Below are 23,297 nucleotides of genomic sequence, written 5' to 3'. Positions count from 1 at the left end.
GTGTGGGTGGATCCAGCATCAGAGATTATTCTGGGCGGGAAATAAGCGCCGTGGGAGAGAAGAGTACATGTGAACTTGTGAAACTTGTACCCTTTCACTGAAGTGACCAAATGTCAGAACCAGCTTCAAGGAGATATGCTCACTCGGAAGGCAGAACTTTTATCTGTTTTGACTCCAAAATGTATAGCAGTTCTGATAATTTACCACACACCTTAGTGCATAGCTATCGTGCCTGTTTTACCTGCATATTAATTGCCATTGTGTGTGATTTGTTGTGTAAGCCTACACTTTTAGTAGATCATGTCATGTTGGTCCACGGACCATTACTTTTTCAAATCATTTTCCACACAGGAGAGTGGTGACGTGTGGTCATGATTGTGACGTACGCATTCTAGAGGGTGATGAGTCGACGGAATTCAGTGTTTCTTCGGACAAACTCTCTGCTATTGCATGTTACCATGGAAGCAGTGGTAGTGACGTTGTTGCTGTTGGGATGGATGACCATTCTGTGCAATCATTTCAATTAGATGTAAGTGTGTTTTACTGACACATAAACATGTTAGTCAAGTCGATTAGCCGACCAGCAATTGCTCATAATATTATAATGTTTATTTGGTAGTGTTGTCGGTACATTTAGCAAACACTAAACGTTGATTGATTGTTTACGTTGTTGCTATATACTGCAGGGTACACCAGAGGGTTTATTGATGAGGTTTACTGGACCAGTAACTTACCTCGCTGTCAATGGCGACCACTCATTGCTGGCAGCTGGCACCAGTGAGTTCAATGTCAAGGTAATTGAGACTGCTGACTCTGGAAAGGGCTACAGTCTGATTGGTCATGAGGCTCCTGTACTCTGTGTGTGTTTTGACCCAAAGGGAGAGCTCTTAGCATCCTCTTCATGTGATGGCAGGGTGAAAATATGGTCTCTGAAGACTAAGGTACAATGCAGGATATAAATTTGTCATGTACTGTGCTAGAACATTCAACACTGCACTGCTGAAACACAGTTTTAATGGTACTGTGCTTGTAAAAAAAATTTCATTTATTGGTTGATGGCGGCTTAGTAGCTTAACACACTGCTTGTACTATTTTTGTTTTCGAATTCATCGACATTTATTCCTCCTGCTACATGTATTAGGAGTGTGTAGAAACTCTCCCAGTCTTGCACAAATCCAATTCTGTGAACTCAGCCAGGAGTTTGGTTGTACTCTCATGGAGACCTACTGATGGCAAGGTGTGCATTGTATACTCTAACATTGACCATGTGCTTGGGTGGAATAGACGGTGTACATGTAGGTTGTGTATTTTTGCTGTGCCGAGTGCTTTTACACTGAGTGTGGATATTAATTGCTCGTGGGACGTTGTATCCGTACTTTGTTCTTTAAATGTTTGCTCTAGATGATTGCTGTTCCAGTTGGGTCAGAAATCAAGCTGTATGATCGGTTGTCATGGAAGTGCATGTTCTCACTTGATGACAATCATCACAAGGAAGTAAGTTCTCGTGTACATTTAGATTTACACCATCCAATCATTAGTAGAAGATTTGAGAACGTTTACAATTTGGTATACACGATGGTACATGCATGTACCTCATTTTTATCCCAATGTTATGCATGCTGGTATTACAATTGTACTTTCCAGCCTGTCAACGTGGTAAGCTGGTCGCCTTGTGGGGCGTACCTAGCCTCAGGGGGTGCTGACGGAGCAGTGTGCTTATGGGATGTGAATTCAAGGTTGGCGTATTCTAAAATGAAAAACGAGAGTAGTATTGGAATCACTTCAATGGAATGGGACCCTAGAGGACATGGTGCACAGGATGGAAAAAAGGTAGACTAGCTGTCAGTAAAATTAGAGCTGATGCTCCAAACTGGATGTACATGTGTGAGTATGTGCCTGGCAGTCACCTGCTGTAGTAGTGTGTAGTGTGCTGTATATTGCACTGTAGCACCTAATCTCGATTCCAAACCGCACAAAATGTAATATCACAATGTAATCAAGGCTATAAGTATAGCACCCACCATGGATTGCTGCTTATGGATTTCGATCAGTCAGAGGAGCTTTGATTTCGACATGTAGTGCTAGATGCAATCTGATTTGTATAAAATGACTGTACATGTATATGTACATTTTAAGGTCTTGTTCGGAGACAGTGAGGGTTACATTGGAGTATTTGAGGATGCGTATCCAAGCAACCAGAAATCTAATGGGGTGGCAGCTGTCACCGACACTCTGGCTGATGACAGTCTCCTCATGGAGGTACTGTAGTCACACGTGCACTGTATGATTTGCATGACATACATGATGTACATGTACCTGATTGTACATTTACACAGGGAATTCCGCCTGATGACATTTTTGATGATTTCGATGATGCTGATCTGGACATAGGGAGCTCCAATGCCATCAAACTGAATGCCCGTGGTGATGACGACGACAGTATGGTCCAATCACGTAAAAGACGACGGATGCAAAGCAACGAAGGCACACCTGCCCCATCTGATTTGTTTGATGATGGATCAAGCTTCCAGTCGGGTATAAGGGAGTCTGTAGATCGGGAAATGGCCAATCAGATTACTTCTTTGCCGAGGAAAGTTATGGAGTTCAATGAAAAGTTGGTCCAGGTACTCCAGAGTCCACTGCAGCCCTCCTCTACCCCTGATCACCTCCAGCACAGATTCATGGTAAAAGTGCATTTACATGTAGTAGTTACAAGTACTAGCCTCCCCAGGCCGATTTTTTTTAATCGACCTGGTGTTCCATTAGAGAAAAACGGCCTGGGAATGAGGCTACTACAAGTTCATACATCTTGTTATGCCTCGCTCGGTGCGCATGCGCATATGCGCAAGCGAGGTATACGGTAGTGTGTGTGTGTGTGTCGATCTGTCTGTGTATAGACTGTTACAGCTGCTCAAGGATCAATGAAGTGCAAGTAAGAGTTTCTACAGTAGAACCTCGATTATCTGGCTTGGCAGTTTTCTTTTTATCAGATTAAATAATACAGAAAATGGGCGTGTCCCTCAAATGCGCATGCGCGTTGCAGCTGTTACCATGGAGACATTCCTGCTTATCTTCTGCGCATGCGCAGACAACCATGTGGCACTGCTGTTTATCAATAAAGTGAGTGGATCAAGGTGTGGTTTATATATTTGATTATCCGGCATTCACTTATCCAGTCTGCTTCTGGAACCGAGGTGTCCGGATAATCGAGGTTCTACTGTATAGGCTTCTAGTCATGGATTTTTAATTTTGGGATTTGCAAAATAATGCTTTGTTCTTGAGTTATGCCTAGTTTTGCTTACTTGGAATGCCATTGCAGCCTTTTCAGAAGAGTGCATAGCAAAACTTGATCACTGAGTGTTGCTACTCTACTTAGTAGTTAGCTCTGCACTAGAACGCTAGCTATTGGTAGCTGTAATAGTCAGAAGAGAGCTGCAAGGCTCTGCTGATGTAGCCATCATTAATTTTAGACTTGAAGTTTTGGTATCGATTGTTTTTAACAACAATCATGGTCGATCATTACCGAGTTTGCACACAGCAAAATTAATTAATGCAAAAACATGATAATTATACCATATAATCTGGTTAGTAAGTGCATGCGCTTATAGGGAAAAGAGCAGCTAGGCCTCTATGTGCCTTATTATCCGGATGCGCTTATAGAGATTAACCACGCCCATAACAATTAACCACACCCATGACGTTTCAATGAAGCAAATCTCCATTAGTTAGCTAGCTCGATTGTTTGTCTGCAAGAGGTCTATAGTCATATCTGGACAGCAGTAACACAAACTACCGGTAGTGAAAAAGAGACTTAACATCTATAAGAAAAAGTGTGGAGACCAGTTGTTGGGCAGAGAACTCTGCAGGAAACCATGCACCTTCTATCAAGGCTCTTGGTCTACTAACTAGTATGCGCCTATTAGTTGATGTGCGCTTATTAACCAAGTGCGCTTATTAACTGGTAGTGTGTGTATAAAAGCTATTAGTAGCTTTATGTTGTGTAGCTTTGACATCTCCACCGAGGCATCAGCACCCGCGGTGCTTTCATTAGATCTGCATGCACACTGTACTATTTCAATATCTGTACGTACCTGTAGGTGTACAACCTTGTGGGTGTGATTCGTTGCCATAGTGACGAGAGCACATCAATGGTGGAGGTGGACTTTCACAACACAGGAACTCACCACTCCTTCTCACTGGCAAACTACTCTGGCTACAACATGGCCGCCCTTAGTGAGAGGGCTCTGGTGCTCGCCTGTGAGAAAGCAGACGACCAGCCAAGGTTAGTTGTATCAGGATCTTGCTCAATGTGAATGTATAATTATGTACTTAAACTAAATTGTGAGACGTTTCACGAGCATTTTGCATCTACGGTGTTTTATTTAACACTTTGACGCCTATTTGGACAATAACCCACTCAAATTGCATGCTACGCAGCAGCTCTAGGTGGGATGGGCTTATTTTTGAAAAACGGTAAGTTTGTCTTGAATATACGTCCACTTAGACAAAACGGCTTTTCTAACATCCTTTACAATCTGATTCACCTCTGTAACATAGGATCACTCATACCAAACCCCGATCGGAGCTAGGTGAATGTATTGCATCACTTTCTGCTGGTGGGTGTATTTTGGAGCAAATTATAGCCTACTACATGTATATACAGGAACTTTCACTCGATAGTGGGAGTGGGCGTACTCTAGGTAGAATACGGTAATTAAACACAATCACTCTCTACAGCCAGCTGCAATGTACCCACTTCAGCTCCTGGGACTCTAATAAGGAGTGGACCATTAGTCTTCCTCCGAAAGAAAGCATTCTCTCCATCACGATTGGTGACACCTGGATTGCCATAGCAACTAACAAGCTGATGTTGAGGCTGTTCACAGTTGGCGGTGTCCAACGGGAGGTGCTCAGTTTGCCAGGCCCAGTGGTGACAGTGGCGGGGTGGGGGAGCAGACTGGCAATTGTCTATCAAACTGGACTAGGTTGGTTAGAGTTGCATGTAGTGAGTGTATGATGGAGTTAAATTTAGCAGGCGTGTTATACAAGTGAAATGATATAGCTGTATAGGGATGAGTATTGCATGCTACTGTAATGTACCATTCAGTAGCTGCACATTACATTGCCATAGGGACATCTGGTGTGTTTAGTTTGACAGTGTGGGTGTTAGATGTTCAGCGCAAGAAAGAGCTCCATCCTCCTCACTCCCTCCCCCTGTCTCACAGTGCTACATTGGAATGGATCGGGTATGGTTCCTTACTCTAGTATTATTCTTCAAATCTTACACTAACGCAGGTGGCATAGTTTTATATTTATGATGTATAGTCTACTGCTTACAAATCTAAGTCAAATATAAAGCCAAGGAATGGGTTGGTGATATCAGTGGGGTGGGGCAATGTGTCCATGTACTTATGAGAGCACTTTATATACATTGTAGGTCAGCTGGTAATGTACCTATTCAGTGTTAACAACAGTACACTATGATTTTAATGCGCTGCATTTACTCTTCTGTCAGGTTTTCTGAGGAAGGAGTGTTCTTGAGTTATGATTCTAAAGGGATGGTTCGTATTCTGTCTAGTTGCTACGGGAAGTCGTCTTGGGTACCAGTCCTTGATACGAACAAGCAGCTGGGCAGCAAGAGTGATCACTACTTCATAGTAGGCATGACACATAACCCTGATGAGTTAAGGTATGTGCGTAAATGTAAAGAATTGTAGAGCACTAGCTGTAACCTGACGCTGGTTAATAGTTGGTAAATACATGTAAGCGATCTATATAATTATGATTGTCTGAAACGTCTGAAATGTCTGAAACCTGCACTTTCTAGAGACTTGATGGCTTGAGTACATGTACATGTGTATCTGCAATATGAATTTAAATCTTGTACAATGAACTGTAACATAATATAGCATGACATAGATCTAGTTAGGGTAGCCTGCTTGCCTAGCTCACTCACTTTATAGCTAGCACATTCTCGAATATAAGCGTATAGAGCTCTGCTATGGACCCCATGAGCGCATGCGCTAATAATTCAATTTCTACGGCACTGTTGTTGGCAATGACAATGAGGCAACATTACTAGACTGTTATTTACTGTAGACACTTACATGTAGCTCAGAACCATTTAACACAGATAAACAAAGTTAGCTGTAAAATTTCACTAAATCCTTCGCATAATTGAAAAAGCACTTCAATTCGAGTACAATTAAAAAACCTGCAGTTCAGCATGTGCTTAAAATAAAGATCCGCTTATAATCGAGCAAGTGCTAATAATCCCGTTTCTACGGTAGTGTTGAAAAATCCTACTGAGTGACACTTAGAATACTTCACGTAGAGTGTCATAATTCTCGTGTTGTTGTATAATTTGTGGATGATTAAATTGAATTTGTGGTTTGTTATTTGTACACATGCACTGGCAACACTGCACCCTCTCATGCATAGTTGATATTATCGTTACACTGATGTGGGTGATTAGGCATTAGGGTTTACAGCAGAGGAGGGAGGACACGATCGTTGTGCACTACTTTTTGCTGACTTGGCGCAGCGTATTGACAATGAAATTTCTATGTAGACTTCTAGCTGGTGTTGCACGGTCATTGGAGACTGAAGGCAACTTTATGTGTCTCTCTGGCTACTTTAAATATAAAGCCAACCATACCGATGTAATTGTATACATATCCATTTCCTGTGACTGAGATACACACTCACATGTATATACGTACTGTACGTACCCATGCAGGGCCATCCTTTGCAAGGGTCTCAACTACCCTCCAGTACACCCCAAGCCTGTGATGAGCACTCTCTCACTAAAACTACCACTGTGTGAGGTCAACACTGAGAAAACTCAACTGGAGGTGGGGATCATGTTTGCATAATAATTATTATAATTATCTCTACAATAGTATTAGTGCCTAGTACTCAAGTCAATTTTAGGTGTTAGTGTGCAGTCAAAGTCTGCCAGTGTGTTTGTCTGGCTGTTTGTCTCTGCATGGCTGCCAAAGCGCTATGTTTGCATGCATGGATAGCTTTAACATCACAGGTTCTTCACTTTTATCAGGATTGATTTTGTCAAACACTTTATCAAGGCACTGCACACATGCACACTATAGCCACGTGGAGCTCTATTTTTTTATGAGAAGACTCTAAGATTCTTTGCTATATAGCATGTCAGCCAGGAGCCCTATTAAAACCATAGCGTTTACATCAGCAAAACAAAATGTTAGATTTTAGCATGCTTCTTAAGTAGTATTTTGGTTTAATTTTTGCCCTTGTTAGTTACTTTCATGCATGCCGATACAGTAGAACCTCGATTATCCGGCCCTCTATTATCCAGAACCTCGATTATCCGGCTTGGCAACTTCCATTCAGAAAATGGATGTGTCCCTTAAATGCGCATGCAAATTATAGCTGTTACTATGGAGACAAGCCTGCTTATCTTCTGCACATGTGCAGACAACCATGTGGCGCTACTGTTTATCAATAAAGTGGGTGGATCAAGGTGTGGTTTATCCATTCAATTATCCGGCATATTCAGTTATCCGGCCTGCCTCTGAAACCATGCGCAAGGTGTCCAGATAATCGAAGTTCCAGCTACTACTTCATGCTTTCATATTGTATTGTATCACCGTATAGCGGGTATATTTCGCGGGTGTAAATGTTCGCGGTTTTCACTGATTAAGCATGTACCGCGAAAACTTATACCCATGAATTTAATATCGCATGCATGCATACTGCAAAAATGCTGCTATTATCCGCAAAATGTTATACCCTCGAAATATACCTGCTATAATGGTATGCTATGTAGAACCGCCAAGGGTTAGTGGTCTACTTCAGTCTTGTGTATGGTAAATTGGTAATGTGTTCAGTAACTTGGGTTATCATAATGTCCATGTTTGTATACAAACATGCAGGATGCGTGTATTCAGATGACCGTGATAAAACCTCCTTCCTCCTTCTCTCACGAGCGCACAGAAACTATTCAGCAACTCATGAAACTTTTTGCAGTAAGTATACTGACAGCCGCCAGCTGCCATTCATTTTTTGTTGTGCATGTTATTCATTTTGACTCTATGTGATAGCCTGCAATGGCATGCACTGCTATGTTTTTGTTGTTCATTTGCATGATGCCTTTATAAGAGTGCTTGCAATCTGTTCTTTCTTTAACCATCTTTCTGTCTCAGCTTTCCTGCAAGTCAGACAGGGAGTATAGAGCTTTTGAGATAGCCACAATGCTGCCAGATGAGCACTCTGTAAGTTGTGTTATCTACTCTACATATAGACTACATGTATATCATGCATACAATAATATATGAACTTTAAACCCAAGGTTTTACGACTCGTTGTTGCCTAGCTGTACAGTCATATCAGTATTTATTTTTGAAAGTGCTTACTGTCCATTAATTCTGTTCTTCTCTAGATGAACCTAGCCCTGACGTATGCCTCTAGGACTCAGCACCTGCGACTAGCTAGGCAGATCAGTGAACTCATTCAGCATAAATCCGTGACTGCTGAATTTGACAGTGACGAAGACGAAGGCAACGACTTGATTAGTCAATTTAGCAACGGTACTGATCAAAACCGTGTCAAAAATGATCTTGATTATGCACGAAATAGGAGTGAAAAACTCGAACAAAGAATTAGGGCACCTGCTGAGATATCTAAGAAAAATACATGTAGAAAGACTGCATCTAAGTTTTCAAACAAAGACACCAGAAAGAAAAGTGAGGATGATTTGGGAAATGAAAATGGCCAGACGGTCAATACCACGAAGGAATTGTTTTCTGATAATTCTCAGAGTGATGCAGAAGTGGATGTTGTAGAAGATGAGGCCGCGAGTGATGTGGATGTGGAAAGTTCCCCCACTCACACAGTATCATTCATTACGCCAGAGAGTGAGAAGAGGCATAACCCATTTAAAGTAATAGCATAATTATTACCCAATGATGATATTCAATGTACTTGCACTTTCATCCTCTTACACATTCTCCTCCTCCTTCTCATTGCAGATGGCCAGTAGAAAGGTACAGCTGGATAGGAAGGCCGGTTTTTTGGACAATATCAACACTAGGATGACTGAAAACCAGCAAAAGAAGACAAGTAAAAGTGGCAAGAGTAGGGATAAGAGTAAAGTAAGACCAGCAGGTATGTTCATAAGGCCAGGAAAAGCAGATTAGTAGTTACTCATCACATCAATTTTAAGGCATGTGGGCATGTAAATGAGCATGCACGCATGATTGATGCACATGACCATCAATTCAAGTACTTGACTATGCATCTGTTTTAGAATTAAGACATAACTACAGCTAGTACTATATACTCGTAGCTATAATTATGTAGCTAGTAAATGGTCAATACACACTTGGTACTATGCATGTATATACTCTATAATCCTACAGAGTAGTAGTAATTATGTATGTACCCGGCCTTCACACACAGCTAAAAAGAACAAGTTAACAGTTGCTTCAAAGAAATCAACAGTAGGTTTTCAATACATACTACATTGTATACCGTATAGCAGGTAATTTTTATGGGGATAAAAATTCATTATTTTCGTGGGCAAGCTGACCTCGACAAATTTTAGTTTACTGGAAGGCATGCAATGCAGTGCACGTAATGAAGCAAACAAACTTTTTACTCACGAAATCACTGCTGATCAAGTTCCACAAATTTTTATCCCACGAAAATTACTAAGTTGCAAGTTGCACCAATTAGTTCCCGTGTTTTATGATATGTTATGTTTCATTTTGTTGTCACCAATATTAGGTTCAAAGTAGTTTGAAAGGATCTTTCATAACCACAAGCATGACTGGTGACCATTCAATTGCACCTGCTGTCACCACTTCTACCCCTACATCTGAGGAAACTGTGACTGATGAAATGTCAATGGACTCTGAGAGTCATGTAGATTGTAATGATGAAGAAAAAGCTGTAGTGACTACTAAAGAGAAATTGTTATCATTTGCCTACAAATAACTGAGATGTTCGTTAATATTAGTGCCTCTTATTACTTTTGCACTAATTCTTGTGCTGCATGATATAATTATAGATATAATACTGTCACATTGATCATCAAAATCTCAACAAAGTAGAGAGTATGCATAACTCATCATTTGTGATTTGTGACACAGAGCAGTTAAATAGAACCACCCATAATTATATTTGGTGCAATATTAAGTTAATGAGGGTGCAAATGTTGTCATGCATTGAGGATGTATATTTATTCTGCCCAGATTTATCGAAATAGATTTATTATGCTTTCATTACTGGTCTGGAGAGGAGGGCAAATATTTCAGTGGACCAAATATGTATTTCTTGTGCATGTTATAAGATGCTATATGTGTGAGGTGTGCATGATCATCTAATTAAGATGCATCTTCATATATATCATCCTCACTGCATGTAAAAAGGTTCTAAGTTTCCCAGTGCAGTGGACGTTGATCCAGATCATGCAACTTGTTATAACTTTCTCTGCATGGACTGAGCTGTGAATTAATTATATAATGCAAATTCCAGTATTACTCTATGATCATGCACCCATCAAACTTTGAATTCTTGGATGTTTTGTTAGAGCAAAAACATCACAAATTATCTTCATGTAGAATGTAAGTATGAAAAATAATCACGTCTTCATATATACACAGTAAAGTCACTGCATCTACGACATAAATTCTTCCATTTCCAGCATGAGGTCATCATTGTCTCTGCTGTCCATAAGTGAACTGCTCTCTACTTGGGTTTGATCTACAGTCAGTTCTTGCTCTAACATTGCCATCTCGGCCAGAAGAGATTCATCGTGATTGGAGTCATCATCACAGCACAGTGCACTGTTTTTAACGATAGACTCAACTTGGGGGCTTGCCCCGTAAATTCCAGAATGAGTTCCAAATGTGTCAATCTCTTTACAGTCGATCATTGAGCTCGTATGGTCATCTGAGTCCAGAGCAACCAGTCCTGCCATGGTTTTTGTTGTTGTTTTAGTGTGGTCAGAACGTTCTGTTGACTTTATACTTGGATTCTGTAGCTGTGATATGTTGGGTACGGAATTAAGCCAACTCTTTTTGGGGTTTCCTTCAGTTGCTTTCTGATTAATGCTTTGTACTTGAGAAACAGGCGGCTTTCTTTTAATGCGCACTAGTCTTTTGGTGGTGGCTGTAGGATTGGAATTCTTGATAGTGCCATTAAATTCTTCTTTGGGAACATCAACGCCGTGTAACCGTTCCTTCTTCGGTTCTGTGTGTGTGTATAATCGTATATTGATTGTGCAGACAATCTTTTATTAAGCCAGTAAAATGGAGGCAGTTAGAAGAAAAAGAGAGTGTTTGAAAATGTGTGTGGCAGGCAAAGGCCCACTGCATATTAGCACTTAAGGTCAATACTTGATTGCCTGGTTACAGACCTGGAAGTTTGCAAGCAGTAACTTTTTAGCTATATACGTACAAGTACTAATTATTTTTGTGGTTGGTTCAATTTAATAGCTACAGTGGAACCTCCATTAACGACCACCTCCAAAGAGCAACCACACGCTGCCAAGAGCTCAGGTCCGGATTGAAACTACAATGACTTCAACGTAAAGCAACCTCTCAGGAGCGACCACCTCTCTACTCCGTATAACGAGCAGCTTTCTAGTCCCCACCTAGCTTTAGCAATTAATGGAAAACAACCTCCCAGAACGGACAGCCACACCCAGAATTAACAGAAAATTATTGCTGAGATAGCATTATTTTGCACAATCGTGAAAACCTGGCTGTAGCTTGTCTCTACAGCCTTTTCAAAGCTTGTATGAGCTAAAGAAGCAGTTAGCAAATCCCCAAGATTCATTTGCAGCAAGAAATGACTCATAGAAAATACATAGCTGGCAATCGAAACCTCCCAAGGAAGACCACCTCTCTATAACGGCCAAAAGGCTGTTCCCCCAATGGTGTCCGTTTTATGTTCCACTGTATTAATTTTGTTTTTCAACCTTTTAGTGTGTCCATGCTAGCATAACAACGTAAAGGCTACACTATTAAAAAGCAGGGTTTCAACAGACAAAGGCGACTGGATAGGGATGGCCTGGGAGCTCATTAACCATCCTTAAAATTTAATATGTAAGAATAATTAATTGAAGCGCTACATATATATTGAGATTTGTTCTAATTCAAACAGCAACTATTTTTTAAGCTTTTTATCAAGCTTTTGACAGTAAAGAAACAGCAGAAATTATTAATCCAATATTCCCACACCCAAAGATATACAGTGGAACCTCCGTTAACGACCACTTCCAAAGAGCAACCACACGCTATATAACAGCCAAGAGCTCAGGTACAGATTGAAACTACAATGATTTCAATCTCTCTACTCCGTATAACGAGCAGCTTTCCAGTTCCTATAAGCTTTAGCAATGGAAAAGAACCTCCCAGAACGGACAGTCACACCAATTAGCATAAAATTATTGCTGAGATTTGCACAATTGTGAAAACCTAGCTGTATCTTGCCTTTTCAAAGCTTGTATGAGCTAAAGAAGCAGTTAGCAAAGCTCCAAGAAATGACTTATAGAGCATAGCTGGCAATCGAAACCTCCCAAGGAAGACCACCTCTCTATAGCGACCAAAACGCTGTTCCCCAATGATGTCTGTTTTATGGAGGTTCCACTGTACGATTTCGTGGGGGAGGATATCACCAGACGTTTTCTACGCACGTACGAAATTATTGATCCAAAATTCCTACCCAAAGATATGCGACTTTGCGGGGGAGGATACCACCATAATACACGTGCATATTACGCCTGCCATTCCACTAATAAAAAGCTACTTTTCGCCGTACCTAGAGCCATTGTCTAGATGAAACCTGCTAATTTAAATGCATATGTATAGGTCTAAACTATAATCATAGACCCTATAATAATTATTATATTATTCTTTATAATTTTACCAAACTCACATGCATTAGATGCACCAACCATCTCTTTATAAGCCCTTGATGCGACCCTAAGCTAGGGGAGGACACTACCAGACATTTTGCAATTACACCTGCCATTCCAAACTAATGAGTTACTTTTCGCCCTACGGAGCAATGCACTGTCTAGATGAAACCACACAATTATGTTGGTCTAAACTCCGCAGTTTGCTATATTATGAAGAAAAACAACCTTCTCTGATGCAGATGAATTAAATTTAACCATGCATTACCATTGTTGTATAATACCTACATGTAGACTTTATTGCTTAACTGAATTTCAAGCGTTGGCATGCTTAGGCGTTTACCTTGGGATAAGCGTAAATTCGAGACAACTAAAACTATTGTGTCAGTATCACCTCAGCGGAGTTGCAATCAGTGTACATGCGCAGAGACACTAAATATGCACACTCATTTGTTGTACGTACATTTCTATGATGTGCATACCTGTCTTGCGTTGATTTCTTTTTTCATGTCGAATCTCTTCAAGCGACTTCACTTTGAAGTCGAGTGAGATTGGTCTGTCTGCTGCTGTTTTACTGTTGTCTGATGTCTTAGGCTACAAAAACAAAGTAGCCAATGGTAGAACATGCAGGTACAATGTATACATATAAACGCAATTTAGGATACTTAGATGGGGCGCTCTATGGATTGTTGACTGACACTCTAAAACTTTAGTTGCTAGGCAATGGGTACAAATACAGTACATGTGCCACCGATGAAGCTATTTTAGGTCAGAATATTAATACACGTGCACTAAGAAAGAACTTACGAACTATGTACAACATTCAACTTTACCTTTTTTGGTTCAGGCATATCTTCTTTCAGCTTCTGACTTGATGAGCGTTTTAACTTTATATGTTTACCAAGTAGTGGAGACACTAACTTTGCTGTTGTTGGGGCCATAACGACTGTATTTAATGGTCGTGCCTGAGGTTTTATTTTTTTACGGGTGTGACTGGGTTGAGAAGGTTTGTTCGCTCGTAGCCCTTGTCTAGCAGAAGCAGTGGAAGAACTTGGTCCTTGTTGTGACGGACTCTCACTGCTGAAAGAAAACGTTGCTTGACTACCATTCTCAGGAATCATTGTATGATCTGCAAGGTTTGGGTTGAACGTCGGACTAAAAATCGATTCAGAAGAACTAACTCGCTCGGCTGAAAAAACATTTGAAGAAGAAACAGATTGTTTCTCAATCAGAGTTTGAGAGATTGGACATCCATTTTTCATTTTATGTGATTGCTGGATATCAGCAGTTGATGAATGAAAAGGAAAAATAGCGTCCTTTTGGATTCCCCTTGCCTGCATAGAAGCTTCCTCCAACACTCTTTCCAACTTAAACATGGAGCCGCCAGTTGTAACAGCAGAGTCTATCGGGTCCTGAAGTATTTTGTTGCCAATGGAGGATGGATTCTGGCTGGTCTGTCGCAGTTCACTGAGTGACTTGACTTTGATGGTACCTAGGTTATATTGCGATATTTTTTCAAAAACGTTAGGCATTTTAGGGCGAGATTTGGTGTGCCTGAACGGACAGTGCAGCTTGAGGCAGCCAGTGGACTGACTCTCCCAGTAGCAAGGAATACTTGATCTCTGACGCTGTAGAATGAGTGAGACTGAATAACATTTGGTATTATGTGACTGGTATTAATGAAGCAAACTTACGTCTAAGACGCAGTGCCTGAATGCACACACAGATCTAGTGCAGCTTCCAGAACACCACAGCTCACACACTTGCTCAGAGCCAAGGGCGGTAGAAGAGTGCCGGAATGGACAATCGTTACCCTGTAGAGCATGTTTCCATTTCGTTAGTATTTTTTGACCGAATAAGGCTAGCATTGCAGCATTTATATTGTAGAGGCTATCATACATTCTAGTAGCCTACCTTTGTACAGGTTGAATAGAAGTAGAAGTAGCAGTCTTCAGCTTTAGGGTTAATATTAGCTGGCTCCACCATTTTCTTAATCGATGGAACACTTTTGATGATGTACTTTAATCAATCACGAGGTGTAATGGAATAGTTATTCACCCACTTCTCGAGTTAGAACTTTCTTTTGCTTCTCCCTCTTGAAAAACAATATTATGAGCCAGGATAAAGCACAGCGCTCATAAGAAAGTTATAAGTGCCGACTCAGCTGTTTACACCTATATAGGGTGTTTTATTTAATGTGAGACTGGCTGTAATACTGAAGTAATAGTGTCTCACAAGAGAGAATATTTTTCAATCGAGTCCAAGACGAGGCAGTTTTTATATGGTAGACAATAGGCAGTGAAGTGACGTGTTGTAGTACATGGGTATGTGTGTGCATATGTGCGTAATGTAAATTATGTAATAATAAAGCAGACTGTGTAATTTTAAATATTTTAAATGATAACTAAAGTATAAAACTCACTCAGCGCAAATGATTGATGATCGATTGTTAATGTTGGTGTGATGTGATCCAGATTTATAGTAAGGAAATTCTGATCGATTTTTAGCTGAAGTACCGGTAGCAGTAAATAATATAGTTAAGGCAAAGACAGAGCTGGTTCTAGCTCTAGCTCTGGAGTTGATTTGCAGGCGAGTCTACACAGCAGGATCATGTGATCACTTAAAAGACTAACGATCTTTACCGTTGTATGCCATAGGAGGGCAGGGTTGAACCCTGACCCAGCGATGTTATTTGTCCAGCAGTTCCCATGACAATCAGAAGCATTAATCATGGAAGCTGACTACTTGAAGGCAACTGTGGGTAGCTGCTTAGCCGAGGGTCTGGCGGAGGTAGCGTCTAAACGACCCTCTGATCCGATTGAATATCTTGGCCTCTGGCTGCTCAAACAGAAGCAGAATATTGTCTATAGGGAGGTCTGTGAGAACTCTCTCTGAGGGTGTACGTACGTGTATACTAGATCTACCTTAAAATGATTTTGTTTAATTAAACAGGAAGTTGAGAAAGCCGAAGCCAATAAAACCTCATCACCTGCAGTCATAAATCTCACTGAAGAGTCCCCTCAAAAGCCCATGATTGATGAGCATGATGCACAAGGCAGTGGTGAGCATGAGGCCGAGGGGCAAGATGTTGTGCAATTAATACCAGCTGAGATTGAAAAGCCTCCTTCCACACTGGATGTTATTGAGGAGGAGGCAGATGAACCGTCTAGGTATTTAAGCAATGGCTCTCAGTGCAGCCTGTTTGATCAATAAGTATAGGATACACTACACCTACGAGGAGGCCGAGGATATGCGCGCATGCACCCATATATCCTCCGCTACCATGGTTACTCCATGGCATAGTCGAGGGGTATAGCAGAGAATATACGGGGTGCATATCCTTCTCGTAGGTGTGATACTGACTTTACTATGTGACCGTAGCACTATAAATTATATGTAAAATCTCGATTATCCTGTTTGGTAAATGTCTCTGAAAATGGGATGCGCATACGCTGTTAACATGGACACAGGCATAGACACCCATGTGTACTAAATTTTCACTGGCAAGAATGTTCACCGTTATTTATCAATTAAGTATATAGGTGGATCAAGCCTAAGGCATGCAGTTATCCGGCCTGCCTTTGGAACCAAGGTCTCTGAGTAATTGACTTCCCCCTAACAGTGCACAATGCATACTGAAAAAAGCAGATTTTTCAGCCGTCAAAGAGCTACACGTGACTCCTACAGATTCTCAATCAATTTTTGGTCCAAGCGTTGTGCATTCGACGTAGCTCTTTTTGGCAAAAATGTATCTAAACCACATTTATGGACCGATGGAGGCTTAGCCATCTTGCTGTAGAGCAGCTTCCGTGACTCTACTGTCACTTTAAGTCTTAGTACCATCAAGCATGGCTCCGTTTCTGTTTGCTTACTTTCTGTACAAATAAAAAACACCTTGAAATCTGGGCATGCCCAGTGGCTGTTATCTATAGCTGTTGACCAATGATCAATAAGTGGTGACATACATTGTAAGTGTGGTATAATTAACTGTTTAATATCGTTGGTTATGTTTTGTTGTTCCAGTTCTGAGGCCCCAGCAGAGACCAAAGAGACAGTCACAGTCGAGGACACTAATGAAACAGAGGAAGATACAGTAAAGCAACCACCTACACCTACACAAGAAGAACAAACTGCTAGTTAGCTAGCTAGCTAGCTGATGATTGCTATGTTAATTGAGTGTGGTTGTCAGCTGTTAGCTTGGTGATCTTTTCCTAACTAAGTTAATGTCACATGGAGAGCACATGAGTCCAACAAATTGGAAAAGCAACAAACAGAAAAAAGTGTTGTTCTTGCCTCTATTAAAGAACTCTAGAGGGAAGACACCGCCATTAAAAGGAAGCTAGCAGCCTGACTTAGCTCTATATATCTCTACTACTATACTAACCTTTGTGGACGTGGATCTCTTCTAGGCTGGGAAAGTTGGTACCATGTCCAGTCTTGAAGAAAGGAGAGCGAAAGCTCTTGAGGAATATAGGAAGAAACTTATTGAACACCGAGAGTTGGATGCCAAACTTAAAAAGAGTAATGTTTGTGTCATTTTCTATCTCATGTTGTTTTCTATCTCGCATAACATCGTTAGTAGGCTACTAGGGCAACAGCCAGAGGCTGCTTCTTTTGGAGGTTGATAAAGTCGTGGTGTCACATATTTAGAGGGTTGTATCTACCGTAAGACTTCGATTTAAGGCGACCCTCCAAGTATGCCAAACCCCATCGAGCTCTAGCAATTTTATGACCTCTAAAAGTAGCGACATCTGAGATGACGATTATTTTTTAATGTCATGTCCTAAACTGAGGTAAATGAGAACCACACCCTAGCATCGATTATAGCCCGCTTTTCTAATGCGCGTTAAAATCGAGACGAGTAGACTAAGTAGAGTTACATGCAACCCTCTAAATATGCGACACCAGGAGTTCAACATAATTTTTAAACCTCCCAAAGAAGTGACCTTTGAATCGTAATTATTTAAGTGTCGTCTTAAATCGAGGTATTACGGTAATTGGAAGTCAATTGAACGGGTTCTACTAGCCTTGGTTCCTGACTGCTTAAAACAGTGGCCTGGAATGGAGGGTTTAAGTTTATTTGAGTACGTTAAATTATTTATACAAACGTTATTTTAGAATATCAGAGGTCCCCGTTTCATCTCTCAATTATCTCATGCATGTATGTAATGTTGTGATGAGTTCAGTATAGTTATGTGGTACTCACAGTGAGAGAAGACCTGAAGGAGTTTAGCAAGGACTTTGAGAAGAGTGAGGATGACCTCAAGTCTCTGCAGAGTGGAGTAGGGCAGATAGTTGGGGAAGTATTACGTCAGCTCACAGAGGACAAGTGTGAGTGTATTGTGCTTGCGTCAGTGATTTGGTTTAGAGAATGGGGATTAAGCATTGTAGAATGTCAAGGGATCTTAAGCTGATGGTGGTTGCTGATCGAGCGCATATCTCCTTAGGTATTTGGGTCGTTGCCTGGTTTCCATGAAACTTCGCCTAATCGCATAAATTTCAGAGACCAGTAAATAGGCGTTGCCAAGAGTAAATTTTGTATCTAAGCAAAGAAAACGTAGGGTAAATTACTTGTCTGATTTATGTGATTTTTTGATAATTGGATTATTCTTGTAGACATAAACACCGGCAATAAAAGTCGTACATAAATAGATTCACGATAATTTTATTCATAAACATTTTCTTTCACTACTTTACAACATCAGTTCTGTAATTAAAATGTGTCTTTCTATTGCAGTCATTGTGAAGGCATCCAATGGTCCACGTTATGTGGTTGGCTGCAGGAGAATGGTGAGTAGCTAAGTCATCTGGTAGTCTGGCCAGTTTGTTAGTTATATACGTTAGTAGATATGTATAGATCGATGGACAATACATTGTGCTGACAAAACATAATTATTTTACATACCCCAGTAGGAGAGCTCGTATCTATATAATAGTTAGACACTGTTTAGGAAGTTTCTACATGATTTAGAAGCCCAAAGGGCTGGTTGTAGTATCCCGAACGCAGTGAGGGGGGTTCTACTAGCCCTGAGGACTTCTAAATCATGTGGAAACTTCCTAAACAGTGTCTAAGTATTTTAGATCATAGCAACCATGAGTATTTAGCCAATCAGATTTGAATGTTCTTATCTAATCTTTGCTACATGATTTTCTAAGTAAGTACATGATTTTCTAAGTAAGTACATGATTTTCTAAATAAGTACATGATTTTCTAAGTTGGATAGAACACTTCCTTTAGCCAATCAAATTGCAGTATTTATGGCAAACATGATCTAAATACAATTGGCTGTTGGTCTCTTCAGACTTATTGCCCTCCCTTTCGATACCTGACATGCCAATATTATTTTGTTGATACATAATTATAATTATTAGCAGTAACGTGTATAGTGTAAATCTGTACGACCTGTACACATAATTATACCAATTTGGCGTTGTACACAGATAGACAAGAGCAAACTGAAACAGGGCTCACGAGTGGCACTGGACATGACCACTTTGACAATTATGAGACAGCTGCCTCGAGAAGTGGACCCACTGGTGTTCAACATGTCCATGGAGGATCCAGGGGACGTCTCATATTCTTCTGTGGGGGGTCTGCCCGAACAGATTAGAGAACTTAGAGAGGTGTATAATTATACCTGTGCTGAAACTATTTATGCACGTATGTATACACCTACGTGTTTGTTGTACATACCTCACAGCAACTGACTCCACAGGTGCATGTTACTATCACATACAATTGTTAGGCTCAGTACGGACACTTCTTGTGAATGCAACTTGTTAGGAAAATGTATCAACTGTACATATTTGACAGGTTATCGAGCTCCCTCTGCTCAACCCTGAGTTGTTTGGACGTGTGGGGATCACTCCCCCTAAGGGCTGTCTCCTGTATGGGGCTCCTGGGACTGGGAAAACTCTCCTGGCTAGGGCAGTCTCAAAACAGTTGGATGCTAACTTTCTCAAAGTGGTGTCCAGTGCTATTGTGGACAAGTACATAGGGGAGAGTGCCAGGCTCATCAGAGAGATGTTCGGTACATCAATAGTAATTTTGTAGCGCTTTAATGTTCACAATGCTGTGTATATTTGGTGACGCATTATACTGAGAGACTGAGAATAATCAATAGTATTTTGAAGCTCAACTGCATGACTTATTCACTCAGATTGTCAGTGTGTCTTTATGTGTCTTTATGTACCAGACCAAATCTAGTGACGTGTGCGATGTCGATTTTTGGTTCTGTGACTCCATAGAAATTGGTGGTATGCTTTAAGACCATCATCATCTTCTATCCAGCCTACGCCAAGGACCACCAACCTTGTATCATTTTCATGGATGAGATTGATGCTATTGGTGGGCGGAGATTCTCAGAGGGTACATCAGCCGATCGGGAGATTCAGCGCACATTAATGGAACTACTCAACCAGATGGATGGATTTGACAAGCTAGGACAGGTACTGATTTGTAATGTGTTATTGATACTGTACCGGTTGTTACTTTGCACGGTTCACAATAACGGTTGTTGGTTCTTATAGGTTAAAATGATCATGGCCACTAATCGCCCAGATGTTCTAGACCCTGCCCTATTGAGGCCAGGCAGGCTTGACAGAAAGATTGGTAAGCTTGATTAGTGCAACTATTGCTTACCGTAATACCTCGATTTAAGGTGACCCTCCAAATATGCGACACCCTAGAGCTTCAGCAATTTTCTGACCTCTAAAAATAGCGACAGCTGCGTTGACAATTATTTTTTATTTCGTGTTCTAAATAGAGGTAAATGTAGCCACTACCTAGCCTCGATTGTAGCCCACTGGAAAATCAGTGTTTTTAAGCGGCCTAAAATCGAGGCAAGTAGACTCTGTAGAGTTACCTCTAATTAGATGCGACCCTCTAAATATGTGACACCAGGACTTCAATATAATTTATTAAGCGACCTCTGGTTTCGTAATTATTAAGAAGTGTCGCTTTAAATCGGTACTTCTTAGTGCTGCTACCAAGTACCATATAGCGGGCAGAGAAGAGGTTGATTAAGATTCATATGCGCCTATGTTTTCTATGTAAAACTCCAAACTCATCCAAACTGCTGAATCGGCACTTTTTATCTACTCTCAAGCATTCTTGCACGTTTATCTCTCTTGTATAACATCTCTTGTTAGTGTCTATGAGTCGTAGTAGTTTAATTGCTATACCTGTTGCATCAAAACAACAGTGCAGCAACAACTCAAAGTAAGTTTGTGGTTTCTGGCTCATTGCTAGTACGACTTATGCTACTCACTTTCTGGGCATTGTTAGCATCATTTCCTAGATAGCTGCTTTCATTACACCAGTAATTTAATTGCCTCAGCTTGCCAAATATACCACTATATTAGAGGAGGTTGGTCATGACTCATAATGTTTACGGAGGAATGTGCGTGAACGGAGAAAAAATTTAAGATAATACAGAAACTTACAGAGAAAAGTAGCTATTCTAGCTAAGTTAACATACTGCAAATGATTGTGCACTGCGGGTGGTGATGCCTCGGTGGAGATATGAATATAAAATACACATACCGTATAGCGGGTAATTTTCATTGGTGCAAATTTTTGTACAGCTCAGGATAGTGACGTTGAATCTATTGCGGTAGAATAATTTCGTTGTTTAATTTGATGCTCTTCAATACGAAATATACGGAGATTTCCACTATATACGAAAATAACCTGCTATACGGTACATATGTCATGTACAAAAATTCTTTTTTACATTTGCATGCACAGGGAATGCTGCAAAATAGTAGGAAATGATTGACTCGTGATTGTCAAAAAGGATGCCAAAGTGCCTAGTACCTCAGTGCAGTGCAGCTCTTTTCTCAGCTACCAATAGCTAGCATTCTAGTGAGCTAATTAACTACTAAATATTGTAGCAACACTCTATGGACAAGTTTTGCTACGTACTACTACTTTAAAAAGGCTGCAATGGCATTCCAAGTAAGCAAAACTAGGTATAACTCGAGAACGAAGCATAATTTTGCAAATCAACCAATTGAAATCCAAGGAAATGTGGTATACGTGCACTTCGTTGATCACTGAGTAGCTGTAGCAGTCTAACACAGACGGACAGACAAACACATTACTGTATACCTCGCTTATGCATGTGCACATCGAAGCATAGTAATTCACACGGCATGACATTATTGATTATTTATGAAATTGTATCTTTAATACTGTATAGCGCGATATTTTCGAGAGGCTTAATTTTCGTTGTTTTCGTGGGTTAGCAATCCTACACGAAAATTGTTCTTTAATTATCTGCTATAACGTGCAAAGATTAAAGGCGTGGCTTCCGGTAAGCAGTCATTCCATGAAATGTAAGTGCTTCGCACAGCCGCGCCATACGGTATTTTAATTTGGCGACTCTCACCTAGACTCTCCAAAGCCTCGGCTAGCTTGTACTCAAGACCTAATGTTAGCTTATAGTTTAACTATGATACGAGTACAAGCTAGTCTACTTAATTTAACTTTACAAAATATCAAAGACCAACTAGTACGAGCAGCCACGCCTGGACTGACTCTGCCAGGGCCACTGCGACTTACAACAAGAATTAAGCTGGGATGGGTACTGAGTAAGCATTAGGAGTAATTTATACTCGCTCTACAGATTAAAGGTTGTGAAATCTATACAAATAGGTGATCACATGTCAACATGTTCCCTACAATGTCATGCATAATTATAGAGATTCCACTTCCCAATGAGCAAGCCAGGCTAGACATTCTCAAGATTCATGCTGCACCAATCACCAAACATGGCGACATTGGTAAGTTAGAGATTTTGTGTGGGGAAGGTTAATTAGTAGAAGAATTAAGCATATAACTGTAATATGTTAGTCACCATGCTCGGAAGTTATTGATAAACATCTAGATTACGAAGCTGTTGTGAAACTGTCAGAGGATTTCAATGGAGCGGACCTCAGAAATGTCTGCACTGAAGCAGGTGAGAGAGATATTGCTTTCTTCACGTGTCACAACACAACACAGTCATTGTTTCTTTGGTACATCGCAATAATTATGTCCAACATAGCCTCAATTGCATGTGTTCAAGTTGATTTTTGTCGAATTGAACAAACACGTATTTACATGCACCACTTATATAGGAATGTTTGCTATCCGTGCGGAGAGAGAGTATGTCATCAGTGAAGACTTCATGAAGGCAGTTCGCAAGGTTGGCGATACCAAGAAGCTGGAGTCCAAATTAGATTACAAACAAATCTAGGACACAATTGCCGTGTTGGTTAATTAGGTATAATTATGTAACGCGGCACTGTGAAGAATTAAATCATGAATAATTATGCAAACATTTAATTTTGCTGAGGGGACCAGATTAGGGTTATATAGGGCTAGCCAGTTGTGATCGTACAAATAGTTAATTGT

General features: G+C 40.6%; 4 protein-coding genes across 7 annotated transcripts; 3 read left to right on the top strand and 1 right to left on the bottom strand.

Moving 5' to 3' along the window:
* Positions 1-13: 13 nt before the first annotated feature.
* Positions 14-10,061, top strand: LOC135341814 (WD repeat and HMG-box DNA-binding protein 1-like). The gene is made up of 19 exons (XM_064538475.1): positions 14-181; positions 352-529; positions 687-941; positions 1,142-1,237; positions 1,402-1,494; positions 1,645-1,830; positions 2,137-2,259; positions 2,337-2,684; positions 4,098-4,282; positions 4,738-4,985; positions 5,132-5,246; positions 5,516-5,689; positions 6,740-6,854; positions 7,911-8,003; positions 8,181-8,249; positions 8,417-8,917; positions 9,006-9,141; positions 9,436-9,476; positions 9,763-10,061. Exons 1-19 carry the CDS (start codon positions 111-113, stop codon positions 9,970-9,972), a joined length of 3,237 nt encoding a protein of 1,078 aa, XP_064394545.1. The 5' UTR covers positions 14-110; the 3' UTR covers positions 9,973-10,061.
* Positions 10,062-10,542: 481 nt separating this feature from the next.
* Positions 10,543-15,496, bottom strand: LOC135341817 (zinc finger CCCH domain-containing protein 11A-like). Of its 4 annotated transcripts, none has more exons than XM_064538480.1 (6): positions 15,321-15,496; positions 14,813-15,072; positions 14,593-14,712; positions 13,732-14,526; positions 13,381-13,492; positions 10,543-11,229 (listed from the first exon to the last, which is right to left on the bottom strand). In XM_064538480.1, exons 2-6 carry the CDS (start codon positions 14,882-14,884, stop codon positions 10,655-10,657), a joined length of 1,674 nt encoding a protein of 557 aa, XP_064394550.1. In that variant the 5' UTR covers positions 14,885-15,072; positions 15,321-15,496; the 3' UTR covers positions 10,543-10,654. The 4 variants fall into 4 exon arrangements, with proteins under 4 accessions (XP_064394550.1, XP_064394551.1, XP_064394549.1 ...); XM_064538481.1 differs by having other exon boundaries at positions 14,813-15,062; XM_064538479.1 differs by lacking the exon at positions 15,321-15,496 and adding an exon at positions 15,134-15,314.
* A 92-nt stretch (positions 15,497-15,588) lies between these two features.
* LOC135341824 (DPY30 domain-containing protein 1-like) lies at positions 15,589-17,117 on the top strand. Its single transcript, XM_064538488.1, has 3 exons — positions 15,589-15,772; positions 15,851-16,068; positions 16,922-17,117. The coding sequence occupies exons 1-3, from the start codon at positions 15,629-15,631 to the stop codon at positions 17,037-17,039; spliced, it is 480 nt and encodes a 159-aa protein (XP_064394558.1). The 5' UTR covers positions 15,589-15,628; the 3' UTR covers positions 17,040-17,117.
* An 18-nt stretch (positions 17,118-17,135) lies between these two features.
* LOC135341821 (26S proteasome regulatory subunit 10B-like) lies at positions 17,136-23,228 on the top strand. The gene is made up of 10 exons (XM_064538485.1): positions 17,136-17,419; positions 18,107-18,229; positions 18,636-18,688; positions 19,340-19,522; positions 19,713-19,929; positions 20,190-20,347; positions 20,429-20,510; positions 22,604-22,684; positions 22,789-22,860; positions 23,021-23,228. Exons 1-10 carry the CDS (start codon positions 17,326-17,328, stop codon positions 23,137-23,139), a joined length of 1,182 nt encoding a protein of 393 aa, XP_064394555.1. The 5' UTR covers positions 17,136-17,325; the 3' UTR covers positions 23,140-23,228.
* Positions 23,229-23,297: the final 69 nt, after the last annotated feature.

The sequence above is a fragment of the Halichondria panicea genome, chromosome 9, assembly GCF_963675165.1.
Source record: "Halichondria panicea chromosome 9, odHalPani1.1, whole genome shotgun sequence".
Lineage (NCBI taxonomy): Eukaryota > Metazoa > Porifera > Demospongiae > Suberitida > Halichondriidae > Halichondria > Halichondria panicea.
The sequence above is the reverse complement of the archived record's forward strand: the minus strand, read 5'-3'. Positions and strand labels throughout refer to the sequence as shown.

What these genes read in the sequence shown, in the direction of transcription:
- LOC135341814 (XM_064538475.1), top strand. Translation starts at nt 111, where the DNA reads ATGTCAGAACCAGCTTCAAGGAGATATGCTCACTCGGAAGGCAGAACT. An exon ending in ACCTCCAGCACAGATTCATG is followed by an intron (nt 2,685 to 4,097) that starts GTAAAAGTGCAT and finishes ACGTACCTGTAG; the next exon opens with GTGTACAACCTTGTGGGTGT. An exon ending in AAAGCAGACGACCAGCCAAG is followed by an intron (nt 4,283 to 4,737) that starts GTTAGTTGTATC and finishes CACTCTCTACAG; the next exon opens with CCAGCTGCAATGTACCCACT.
- LOC135341817 (XM_064538480.1), bottom strand. Translation starts at nt 14,884, where the DNA reads ATGGTGGAGCCAGCTAATATTAACCCTAAAGCTGAAGACTGCTACTTC. An exon ending in TCTATTCAACCTGTACAAAG is followed by an intron (nt 14,713 to 14,812) that starts GTAGGCTACTAG and finishes CATGCTCTACAG; the next exon opens with GGTAACGATTGTCCATTCCG. An exon ending in ATATGCCTGAACCAAAAAAG is followed by an intron (nt 13,493 to 13,731) that starts GTAAAGTTGAAT and finishes TTGTTTTTGTAG; the next exon opens with CCTAAGACATCAGACAACAG.
- LOC135341824 (XM_064538488.1), top strand. Translation starts at nt 15,629, where the DNA reads ATGGAAGCTGACTACTTGAAGGCAACTGTGGGTAGCTGCTTAGCCGAG. An exon ending in AGAATATTGTCTATAGGGAG is followed by an intron (nt 15,773 to 15,850) that starts GTCTGTGAGAAC and finishes TTAATTAAACAG; the next exon opens with GAAGTTGAGAAAGCCGAAGC. An exon ending in GAGGCAGATGAACCGTCTAG is followed by an intron (nt 16,069 to 16,921) that starts GTATTTAAGCAA and finishes TTGTTGTTCCAG; the next exon opens with TTCTGAGGCCCCAGCAGAGA.
- LOC135341821 (XM_064538485.1), top strand. Translation starts at nt 17,326, where the DNA reads ATGTCCAGTCTTGAAGAAAGGAGAGCGAAAGCTCTTGAGGAATATAGG. An exon ending in GGATGCCAAACTTAAAAAGA is followed by an intron (nt 17,420 to 18,106) that starts GTAATGTTTGTG and finishes TGGTACTCACAG; the next exon opens with TGAGAGAAGACCTGAAGGAG. An exon ending in GCTCATCAGAGAGATGTTCG is followed by an intron (nt 19,930 to 20,189) that starts GTACATCAATAG and finishes TCTTCTATCCAG; the next exon opens with CCTACGCCAAGGACCACCAA.